The 12,433-nt window shown below is 47.5% G+C and overlaps 1 protein-coding gene across 3 annotated transcripts in view; it reads right to left on the bottom strand.

The window, feature by feature from the left end:
• Nucleotides 1-2,562: 2,562 nt before the first annotated feature.
• Nucleotides 2,563-12,433, bottom strand: part of PRKD2 (protein kinase D2) — a 35,152-nt gene continuing 25,281 nt past the window's right edge. For all 3 annotated transcript variants that reach the window (XM_082369740.1, XM_082369742.1, XM_082369741.1), the window contains exons 16-19: nt 10,784-10,882; nt 6,419-6,686; nt 3,788-3,873; nt 2,563-3,453 (exon numbers count right to left, since the gene is read on the bottom strand). In XM_082369740.1, coding sequence (XP_082225866.1) covers nt 3,241-3,453; nt 3,788-3,873; nt 6,419-6,686; nt 10,784-10,882 — 666 coding nt within the window. In that variant the 3' untranslated portion in view covers nt 2,563-3,240. The remainder of the gene's footprint in view (nt 3,454-3,787; nt 3,874-6,418; nt 6,687-10,783; nt 10,883-12,433) is intronic.

The following is a 12,433-nucleotide window of genomic DNA, read 5'->3' on the forward strand; positions in this document are numbered from 1 at the left end:
AGACTGTGAATTGGGGGGGTGTTGGAAGGAACAGAGCCTCGCCAGGAAGGTGTATGGATCGGGAACCAAGGTCTGACTATTTTATTTATGGCCTAGAGGTCTCGGACTAGCCAGTATCCCAATGGAAACATTGGGGTTCTTCTTGGTTCCCCGACCAGGGATTGAACCCAGGCCCTCGGCAGTAAAAGCGCAGAGTCTTAACCACTGGACCGCCAGGGAATTTCCAACATTGGGGTTCTTGACAGTCAAGATGGGAGTGTTGCAGGGGCTGGAGGTGGGTATGAGGAGGCCTTGAATGATGGGTTGAGTGTGTCAGAGCGTGTGAAGGTGGTTTCAGGAGGGACATGAAACAAATCTATTTCCACTTTAAGAGGTTCAGCCTCTGAGATGCACCCTATGTTTGCTGAGTTGGAGACCCAAAGAGAATCACGGGTTGGGGTCAGCATATCTTGACTCTGTGGGCCTCAGGGAGAGGTTGATGGGTTTTTTTCTGGGGGGTTGAGGGAGATTAGTGATCTAAGATGGACAGTGGCAGTCAGGGACTGGGAAAAATAGGCTCTCTTGTGAACATGAAATGTTAATGTTTCCAACTGATAAAATATCCCTTCCTGAAAGACTTATTGGAATAATCTGAGTAAGAAACTGTGCTGGGTAGTAAGGGGCCTAACGAGACAGATGGAGAGTGGCTTAGACAACGGTGTGGCAAATTGTGGCATCTCATGGCAATCATTGCTGGACAGGGGGCTTCTCTGGTGGCGCAGTGGTTAAGCATCTGCCTGCCAATGCAGGGGACACGGGTTCGAGCCCTGGTCCGGAAAGATCCCACATGCCGCGGAGCAATGAAGCCCGTGCACCACAACTACTGAGCCTGCGTGCCTAGAGCCCATGCTCCGCAACAAGAGAAGCCACTGCAGTGAGAAGCCCGCGCACCGCAATGAAGAGTAGCCCCCAAGAAGCAAGCCACTAAGAAGCAATGAAGACCCAACGCAGCCATGAATAAATAAATCAAATAAATAAATTTAAAAATCATTGCTGGGCACCGAGGGAGGGTAAGGGGTGGGGGGAGTATGAGATACTTAAGGGGGTGGGGTGGCGCCTGTATCTACAAAGCCGGGGCTAGCACGTCCATTAATTAGAATGGTCATTTCCCTCTGTGGGTTGAAGGGTGTTTATGGACACAGAGGAAAAAATCTGCTGGGAGTCCCTGAGGAGACTGAATCCAATTCCGTTCTGTATTTTAAAGCTGGACAGTCTCAAATCCAATGTCCCTTTTCTTTACAGTACTTATAGCTGTCTCTATCAAGATTTGGTTTGTGTTTTGTGATGGCCCTGAAAGGATGGACCTTTTTTTTTTTTCTCCCATTGTTTAAGTAGCAGGGTCTTAAACTGGATTGTGTGGATTTTTTTTTTTTTTTTCCCTGCATCCTCATGTTGGGCTCTCTTGGAGTTCTGGAATCAAGGCATTTCTCCAGCTAACATGATGTTTTTCATCACGTCTCTAATTTTTGGTCTTAGAATGTTGACAAAACTCGTGGCCACGATAGAAGCAGTGTGATTGTCAAGGACCAGGCCTTTCCATACATTTCCTGGACTGGCTCTATCATTGCAGATGGATTTGGGTCTCTGTCGTCTACACTCCTGGATTTTAGACCAGTCAGTTTTAGGAGAAGCATTCAGGATGGAGTCTAAGAGACATTCCCCCGTAGTATTGGCTTGGATTATGCCTCGGAGGTGTTCTGGCTCATTTGGAGATCCTCATTGACTGAAAAGTTCATTTAGCTTTTTCAAACTAAAGAGGTGCAACTCCGGAACCGACCAGCAGATGGACTAATTGATATAAATTGGGAAGACTTGGAGAGTAAGCTCTGGGTACTAGCCTAAATTGGCTGCTAAATACCACCCTGTTTTTATGGGGCTCAGGAAAATCTCTAACTATGGCATGTAACTCCAAGCGTGACCAAGGTGTAAAGAGAACTTGTCTAAGTGCATGCTCTGATCGCTTGCCTTCAGCTGTAGGGCCAAAAATCTGAGTGACAATGGGGAGCTAAGGAGCTGAAGGGCAGGGGTCAAAGGAGGAGAGAGGTTCCCTCTGTCTACAACCTCAGGGCCAAGGTGAACCTTAAGAAGTCAGCTCAGGGACTTCCCTGGTGGTCCAGTGGTTAAGACTCCGCGCTCCCAACGCAGGGGGCACAGGTTCGATCCCTGGTCAGGGAACTAGATCCCGCATGCCACAACTAAAGAGCCGCATACCGCAACAAAGATAGCGCATAACGCAACACCTGGTGCAGCCAAAATAAATAAATACATATTAAAAAAAAAAAAAAGTCAACTCTGAAGAGCTGCCCCACAGACCCCCAGGCTCCCTCTAGGCTGCCCCACCCTCTTGGGCTCTCCCATTCCAGCCCTCCCCACTCTGGGTCATCACTCACAGGGAACAGGTCTGTCTCCCCCACTGGATGGTGAACCCCCCTGAAGGCAGGACCTGGGCTGCCTCAGTCACCACCGTGTCCCCAGCACCATCCAGCACAGTGTGACAAATAGATGAACCAACGAACGAGCACATTCAGTGTGTAGACAAGTCATTGCATCAGTTTAAAAGAAAATACCAACTATTGTGTATCAGCTTTCTACCATGGACCAGACTTGTGCTAACCGCATTGTTATTAATAGTTGTGATTAGTAGCAATAACACCAAATAAAAAATTAAACCGTTAAGCCATGAGATTACTTGCTTTTCTACAAATCCTTCCCCCCTCGGATCATATCCCTTCCATCTCTCCTCCATTACTCTTCCCTCTCCTCTCTATGCTCCTCCACACTGTTCCTCCTTCTAGTCTTCCCTCCTGGCGGTGCTCCCTTTGTATATTTTTTACCCCAGTTAGTCCTCCTTCCAAAACTCCTCTCCCTTCAGTGCTCCTCCCCCATCCCTCCTCCATCCTGTCTTCTTTCCAGGTGAACTCTATCTGGGTGAACAACAAACTAATGATAGGAGAGTGCGGTGTGGCCAAAGATCAAGGCCATTGGGCCAGGGATGAGTCCGTTTTAATTGCTGGGGAATTAGCTTTGTAAGTAACCCCGGCCCCTGCCCCCAGCCCCGCCATGCCCCTCCCCCGGGGCGTGTCCAGTTTGGGCTGGAAGCTGCTTCCCCTAGAACAGTTCATCGCTGGGAAGGCGTGGAGGGCCCCTCTCCGAAGACAGGAGGAGAGCATCACGAGGCAGCCAGGGCGGAAGCACGAGGCCTCAGAGGACACTGATGCGCTCGGCCAGCCCCTGCATCTCGTGGTCCCGGGATGGGAGGCTCCCACCGAGCTCCCCGTCGGCTGGCAGCCCCGGCCCGGGCAGTGGGTGCTCTGCCACGAACTGCTCCCAGCGCGCATCGTCACTCTCGTGCGTGATGTACCGTTCGCCCATCTTCCCCTCCAGCTCTCGGAGGTCCAGCCACGTCTGGTACTCCTGGGCGGAGGAGAACAGGGGTTAGTTTGGGTGCTGCACCAAGGGCAGGCAATAGCGGCCAGAGCTTCGCCCCCATATGATCTGCCCTGCCAGTGAGAAGCCGGGTACGAGGGAAGGTGAAGGCACACCCTTCACAACCTACCCAGCCAATTAGCTCCACCCCCTTCTACAGCGCAGCCAATGGGAGGCTCAGCCACGTTCCAGGTCCATGAAAAATGTACCTACCTCCTTCACTACCTTAGCAGCCAATAAGAGATATGGCTCCACCCCTTCCTCTAACCCAGCCAATGGGTCAGCCCCTCCCACTTCGCTCTCAGACCCGCCCCTGCATCACCTGTAACCAGGGGTGGCTGAGAGACTTGTCCACGCTGTAGCGCTTGCGCATCTTCACCTGCAGCAGGTTGTTGATGAGGTCGATGGCTGCACCGGAAGGAGAGAGACAGCTCAAGCCCTGCGGGGTGAGGGGCCGTCCCTCCTCCAACAGGCATCCCAGCCTACTCGCCTGCCATCCAGGCCTTCCTTCTGCACCGGCATGGAAGCCTCACCTGCACTAATCACTCACCCACCCATTTCCTCATTAAATCACACATTTATCCCCACCCCTCGTGAGGCACACACACTAGATCCTACATCTCTTCTCCAAGTCTCTACCTCAGTTTCCCCATTCCTATGTCACCTTCATAAGTTTTGTCATACACAAGTACATACAGGTACATCTCTACTGTTCTTCACTTAGTATTTTTCTTTAAGCCAACTCATTTACCCAAGATTGCTGGGTTGTGGACAAAGCAAGTTGGAAAACATTGTGTATAGTATGCTGCCATCTGTGTAAAAAAGGGAAAAAAGAATATATGTCCACATATCTGCTTGCATATATATATATAAAGAGACTCATAATAGCCATTGCCTTTGGGAAGAATGGAAGATAAAGAGTAAGAGAGAATTTTCACTTTAGACCCTTTAGTATATATAAAAATTTGAACCATGTACATAACCTATATAAAAATAGATAGAATTTTGTTTTAAATCAATTCACTTTTTTCAACTTTTTAAGGTGAAAATACACAAATATTATATATTTATATAATGTATAAATATATATATATAAATTATATAAAATGGAAACTTTACATCACCCTGGTCAGTGGAAACCCTAAGATCTCTTGCCATGTCCACAAAAATAAAATGAAAAGAAAACAGCGTTATAAGATGGTAGTCACCGGTTTCCTACAGAAGGCCCAGAGTCGGAGACCTGCTCTTCAGGAAAAGGAGGATTAGTGAGTGTCAGGCATTCAAGACAAGCCAGCACTCGTCCGAGGCTCCCTCCTTGATCATAAACCTTGGAAGACACCACTGTGTAAACCCCTCTGAGTACAGGCCTTGTCCACACAGGCTCCCTCTCACACACCCATCCACCCTCAAATCCACTCACATACGCCGATGACACACTTTTACCGGGGGACTTCCATGCAGGTCCCAAAAGACCACTCTGAGGACCTCCAGCATTACTCCAAGATTCAAGTCAATCCACATCCCCACTGCACAGTGCTTACCTCTCTTAGGCCACCAGCACCTGTTCCTGCACTGCATAACCCCTCTCTGCCTGCTGCATGAGGTCACACCCTTCTAGGGCCCTTCCCCCTCCTCTTCACAGACCACTCAACAACCGTCTCGATCCCTTCTCTCCAACTCATCCCAGTATTCCCAGAACCTTGGACAGTCAGTACCAGGCACAAAGTAGGCACTCAGCACATACTTGTTGAAGAAACTGTTATGGGTAAATGATTACCTTTTTTTTTTTCTTTGGCCGCGCCCCGTGGCCTGCAGGATCTCAGTTCCCCGACCAGGGATTGAGCCTGGGCCACAGCAGTGAAAGCCCGGAATCCTAACCTCTAGACCACCAGGGAGCTCCCAAATGATTGTCTTCTTAACTAACCTCCCTCCCACACTTCCTCTGTCTTCCTGAGCTTCTGGCTTCAGGACCTGCCCCTTGTTCTAACTTATATAAGGCTTCTTGATGCACCCCAGTGTCTTAGCCCTGCCCTTGGCTCACCCTCATACTTGGCTTTGCCCCAAAGCCACGGCCTCAGGACTTAATTTTCCCAGGCCCATCTTGAAGTCGGCAGGAGTATCACAAGGCCCATCACACTACCAGGCCACAATGCCACAGCCCCTATATGCAGAGATCCCAAGATCTGCCTCCATCCTGGCCCCCAACCCCTGCTGCCCCATGCTTCTCTGACCTCCACCTGCTCCCAGGTTCCAGGTGTGACTTTGGTCTCAGGGCTGGTCAGTCCTTCTCCTGGACAGCTTCAGAAACCCTCCATGGCCCTGCCCCTCCTCTAGCCATGCCCCTAAACCAGCTCCCTCCATCACTGGCTCCAACACCATGGCCCCAGGCCCATCTCCATCCCAGTCACAGACCCAATACCCAGCAAATTAGCCAAGCCCTTGTTCCTCAACCCTGCCTCATGGTCCCACCGCTTCTGCAGGACTAACCCTTTTGGGGTCATAACCCCAAAGACTCCAGGCCCCAGCCAATGCCTTGGGAGGATCTGTTCCTTCTCTTGGCCACCCCAGCCCTTTGGCTTTCTCAGGCCTAGTCCCTCTCCCGGTCCCACCCTAGACAAGCCAAGTCTTAGCCCCCAAGGTGGCAAGTGTCTGTCTGTCTTAGCGCTGCTAGGGCACTTCCTTTCCAAATCACATGACCTAGTCTAGGCCTGAGTCTAGGGACCCTGGTTCCATACACCCGCTTGAGTCCCTACCCCAAAGTCCCAGGTCCTGGTGCCTCCCTGTTTAAGAGACGGCTCTCCCCATGCCCTTGCCCCATCACTAGGCTCCTCCCTCATGACACCAGGCTCTTTTAGGGCCCAACCCTCCTGCGGCCCCGCCCATTCTTCCCACCATGCCCCCACCAGGGGGCGTCGCCCCTCGGCTCCGCCCAGGAGTCAAGTGAGCCCCGCACCTCCTGCTGAGATGCAGCTCCAAGGGCAGGCTGGGTACATGAAGGCAGCGTTCTGAATCTGGTCTTTGATGTCCTCGTCCTCGTTGAAGGGAAACGTGCCACTGAGGCTGACGTACATGATCACGCCCACTGACCACATGTCCAGCGAGCGGTTGTAGCCCTGGTTGAGCAGCACCTCGGGCGCCAGGTAGGCCGGCGTGCCCACCACCGAGCGCCGGAACGACTTCTCGCCGATGATGCGCGCGAAGCCGAAGTCACACAGCTTCACCTGCGGAGGCGAAGGGTAGAGGGTCTGAGGGTGTGTGGAGGTGACGCTTCCCGCCCCTCCGCAAGTGTACCCCACCACGGTATTCCAGACAAAATCGAACGCTGGTTCGAATCCAGGTTCCTCTCTGTTCACTGGCTGGGTGACGCTGGGCCAGTGACTTCCTCTCTCTGTGCCTCAGTTTCCTCATCTGTACGAGGAGGAGGAGGAGGAGGAGGAGGAGGAGGATACCAACGCCTACATCCAAGGGCTGTCGTGAGGATTACATGTGTTCATCCATCTAAAGCTCACAGGACAATAAATGCCCGACATGCAGTGAGGGGTCCATAAAGGCTGCCTGCCACTATACCTCTGTCACATCGAGCAGGTCTCAACCTCCTCGTGCCTCTGTTTCCTCTTTTGTACAATGGAGATGCTAACGGTTCCTACTTAAAGGGTAGGGTGTATGAATTGAAATATATGGAAAGTGTTAGGAGCAGCGGCAGGCATAGAGCGAGCCTCAAGCCTCGATGATCTCAGCGGAGGGACCTAACTTCTCCCAGCCCGGGTTTTGTCCTATGGATTGGGAATGTTAACAGCAGCTGCCGCTCAGGCTTCCCTGGGGATTTAATGGGACCGAACATGTAAATCGCTGATGGTATCCAGATGGTAAACAGGTGAGAACTTACCTTGCCCTTGTTGGGAGCAGTCTAGGGTCATGGACAGGCTTTAGAGCCAACAAGATCTGGGTTCAAGGTCCTGTCTGCTGCTTACCAGTGCATGGGCAGCTGCTACCTCTATTCACATACTGTCCCTCCCCTACTCAAAACCCTTCTCTGGCTGACTATTGCCCTGAGCCTCTGCTGCCTTCAAAAACAGCCACACCCCAACCCCTGACCCAAATCTCAATGTGACAGCCATACCACCCTTTCCTAAGATCCTTTGCCCTTTTGACAGACCTTATAATCTTTTCCTTTTCTAAGATCCACCCTTTTCTACCTATCTTACAATAGAATATTATATGGCCACAAAAAGAAGTGAAGTACTGACACATGCTACAACATAAATGAACCTTGAAAACATTAACTAAGTGAAAGAAGCCAGTCACAAAGACCACATATTATATTATTGTATATTACATACATTTAATTCCATTTATATGCAATGCCCAGAACAGACAAATCCATGGAAAGCAGATTAGTGGTTGTGGGTTGGGGGGATGGTGGGATTGAAGGATGTTGGCCAAGAGGTATAAGGTTTCTTTTGTGGTGGTGAAAATATTCCAAAATTGATCGTGGTTATGGTTGCACAACTCTGAATACATTAAAAGCCACTGAATTGTATACTTTAAATCGGTGAATTGTATAGCATATGCATTATATCTCAATAAAGCTGTTAAAAAAACAAAAGTACAGATCTTTCCACCACAGGGCCTTTGCACAGGCTGTTCCAGCTGCCTAGAACACTTGTCCCCCCAGAAAACTACTCTTTCTTCAGATAGGTTTTCTCTGACTCTCCACTGGGCTATACAGTTATGTGAGCTCATAGAACTGTGTCACGGAACTCAGCACAGATATAATTACATCTTTGTGACAATTTGATCAACATTTGTTCTTCCCTCTATGATCTTTGCTGTCCAATATGGTGGCCACTGGCCACATGTGGCTGCTGAGCACTTGAATGTGGCAAGTGCAACTGAGGAACTACTTTCTATTTAATTTTAATTAATTTATATTTAAAAAGGGATCCTAGGGACTTCCCTGGCAGTCCAGTGGTTAAGAATCCGCACTTCCACTGCAGGGGGCATGGGTCTGATCCCTGGCTGGGGAACTAAGATCTCACGTGCCGTGCGGTACGGCCAAAAATAAAAAATAAAATAAAAATAAAAAGGGATTCTAGATATTGTTATTGGAAAACTTTTAAATATGCTTGGAACAACTTGGGTGTGTCAATCTACTTTCCCAACAGTTAATTTTATGAAATCTAAGTACAAAACCGAGTATTTCTGATAGAAATTTAATATCTGAATTGAGATGTGCTGTAAGTGTAAAATACACACCGGATTTGGAAGACAGTATGAAAAGAAAGAATATTTCATTAATAATGTTTATGCTGGGACTTCCCTGGTGGTCCAGTGGCTAAGACTCCATGCACCCAGTGCAGGGGGCATAGGTTCGATCCCTGGTCAGGAAACTAGATCCCACGTGCTGCAACCAAGAGTTCACATGCTGCAACTAAAGATCCTGCATGCCGCAACTAAGATCCGGCACAGCCAAACAAACCAATAAATAAATAAATATATATTTTTTTTTAATTAAAAAAACCCTCAATAATGTTTATGCTGATTACACGTTGAAACTGTCATATTTAGATATACTAGAATAATTATTAAAGTTAATTTCACCAGTTTCTTTTCACTGTTTAAAATGTGGCTACTGGAAAATGTAAAATTACACATATGGTTCACATTGTATTTCTAGTGGATATTACTGCTCGAAGTCAGAGTTTCTCATTCACTGCACTATTGACATTAGGGAGAGATAATCCTTTGTTATGAGGTTGTCCTGGCACGGTAGGGTGTTTAGATGCCGGTAGCAACTGCCCCCCCCAAACAGCTGTGACAACCAAAAATGTCTCCAACATTGTCAAATGTCCCCCGGGGGGCAAAATCACCCCCCCCCTGCTGTAAACCAGTGGGCATAGAGATGGGGATGTCTCTACTTACCACAGTTCCTAATGCCCCAGCATGGAGCCTGGCACAAAGTAGGCACACAGTAATTTTTAGTTGGTGACCAAAATGAACTTTTAAAATGAAATGAAATAATCACAAAACATAGATAATAAAGCAAAAGCTTCACAGGGATGTGGAAGGGCTAAATGAGAACCTGTAAGTAAAGGCCCTTAAACACAGTAGGCACACAATCAACTGTAGCTGTTATAATCATCACTCCTGCTTAATCTGGTTCTGCCCCAAGGGGGTTCTCATCGACCAGTCAGAGGCTCATCAAAACTGTTTTCCTGGGGAGGGGGAAGGGTAAGCTGTGACAAAGTGAGAGAGTGGCATGGACATATATACACTACCAAACGTAAAATAGATAGCTAGTGGGAAGCAGCCGCATAGCACAGGGAGATCAGCTCGGTGCTTTGTGACCACCTAGAGGGGTGGGATAGGGAGCGTGGGAGGGAGGGAGACACAAGAGGAAGAGATATGGGAACATATGTATATGTATAATTGATTCACTTTGTTATAAAGCAGAAACTAACACACCATTGTAAAGCAATTATACTCCAATAAAGATGTTAAAAAAAAAAAAAAAAAAGAACCTGTTTTGGGGAGCTCAGAATTTATAAGACTACAAATAATGGACGTAAGAATTTTTAAATATTTCTTATTTATCTGTCTAGATCTTCTTTGCTTAGCTGATTTTAAACTTGAGAAGTTAATTAGGCATTACTATATTTAGGTTTCAAAATAAATACATTTCTTGGGCCTTAAAAAACAAAAAAACCAAAAAAAACAAACAAAAAAAAACTGTTTTCCTAAGAGACCCACAGAAGAAATTACCAGTGGCCCCCCTCTGATATCTGTTCTCTGCTTCTCCCCTTAATAAAAATCCTGAATTTTTAATGAGCCACATGGCCACCGAGAATGAAAACTACATTTCCCAGTTCCCTTTGCAGCCAGCCACGACCACGTGATAAAGTTCCAGTCAATGGGATGTGAGAAGTGTCCCATGCAACTTCAAAGTATTGCCTTAGGGAGGGTAAGGGGTGTATCCCCTTGTATTTCTTCTACCCTGTTTCTTTCCTCCCTTCCTCCACCCCCATTATCTTTTTACAATTGGGGGCACGGCAGCAGCACATCATGGACCATGAAGACCAGGCAACACCATAGAGAGGCCAGAACAAGACAGCAGGAGCTGTGGTCCCAACACCATGGAACTGCTTTTTCACCCTCAAAATGCTTATGCTGGACCCTACGCGAGTGAGAAACAAGCCTCTATCTCATTTAGGCCATTATCTTGGGTCTCTGTGTCTGATTAATTATCTTGATTAATACAATCCCCACCCACCACCAGTATTGGATGGACTTCCCCAAATCAGGAGGAGACATGTCTGACCTGAGGAAATGGGTCCGCTGACGCCAGCAACACATTTTCCGGTTTCAAGTCACAGTGGACGATATTCTTGAAGTGAAGGTGTCTCAAAGCCACCAGGATCTGAGGGGAGGCAATGGAGCCAGTAAGAAAGTTAGAAAGGTCCCTGCCCCAAGATTCTGCCCTCAGCAGCCAGCCCTCCAAACTCCATCCATGCCCCACTCTGTACCCCTAAAGATGCCCCCCAGGACTAGGGGAGGCACTGGAGCACCAGCGAAGAATTTCAGAGCCCCAGAACCATTTCCATCAGAGATAGGAGTTCGACATATAATTCTAGGAAGGCTGAACTGGAGCAGAGATTTGGGAAGCTCCTGAGACACTTTGGCATGTGGATCATGATGAAAAAGTGCTATGAATAAAGCAGTGGTTTTCAAGGAGGTACTATTGTGTGATTCCATTTTTAAAAAAATATTTTTCAGCCATTAAAAAAATGGAAACAATACAAACAATACCAATATGACATGTTATAAATTAAACGTAACACCTTTAAAAGGTGGGGGAATTGTAGATCCAGCCTACTAAGGTAGCAAACCTGGCTCCACACTTACTAGCCTGTTGCCTAGGGCAAGTCTCTTAACCTCTCTGGGTCTCAGTTTTCTCACCTGTAAAATGGGGGTAATAGCAGTACCCATCCTCATGGGTTGCTGTGAGCTTTAAGTGAGTTGAGGCATATAGAGTGCTTAGGGCAGTGTCTGGCACAGAGCAAGCACTCCATGTGAGCTATTATTATTGTTGCTGTTTTTAGTTATTATTCTTGTGGTGGTCTGTTAGCAGACATATTCCTGTGAGTGTTTCAAATAAAACTTTTTCTGCTGTATCTATTAATTCAAGAGTATTCTATGATGGCAAGGTGAGCTGACTTAAAAAAAAACAAAAACAAAAAACTGTTACCATTTGTTACCACTAATCTATGGGAGCCATGATTTTCCTTGATTCTAGGTAACCCAAACAAAATGCCAAATACACCGGAAGTACAGAGTGATATAAGCATGAAGTTGTAATCTATATCTTAGAACTGAAGTATTTGTACTTTCTCATTGTTTTTGCTGGATGATTTTCGAGTACAGAAATGCTATTTGAAAGCTACTGCTGAGGTCCAAGCTCCTCATTCTACAGACAGGGAGACTGAGATCCAAAGATGTATATGGACATCCTCTTCTACAGATCTTCAGTTTTTTAATTTTTCCAACCCCTAGTAAATGTGGTGAACAAAAAGGGCAGATTGGAAGCTACACAGACCCAGGTTCAAACCTTGCCAGATTGCTACCTAGCGATGTGACCTTGTAGCTGTGTGACCCTGGGCAAGACCTAGGAACCTCCCGCCACCTCAGTTTCCTCATCTGTAAGATGTGGATTATAGTAATACCTACCTCAAAGGTGGTTGTGAAGCCTATAAGTTCATGAGGTATAGGGCTTAGCACAGGACTTGGGGTGGGGCAGGCAAGAGACAAAAAGCAGAAATCTGCAAAGGGAAAGAGAAAGAGAGAGAAGAGCACAGGCAAAAAGAGAGGAAGAGATGAAAGACCAGAAAGAGAAACTGTCTCAGTTGCTGAAGGCAGGCAGTTTCCTCTCCCCACCTGAAGTCTGGATGAGCCTGCCTCAGTGGGTTTCTAT

The sequence above is a fragment of the Balaenoptera borealis genome (genome assembly GCF_965194805.1).
Source record: "Balaenoptera borealis genome assembly, chromosome: 19".
In the NCBI taxonomy this organism is placed as follows: Eukaryota; Metazoa; Chordata; class Mammalia; order Artiodactyla; family Balaenopteridae; genus Balaenoptera; species Balaenoptera borealis.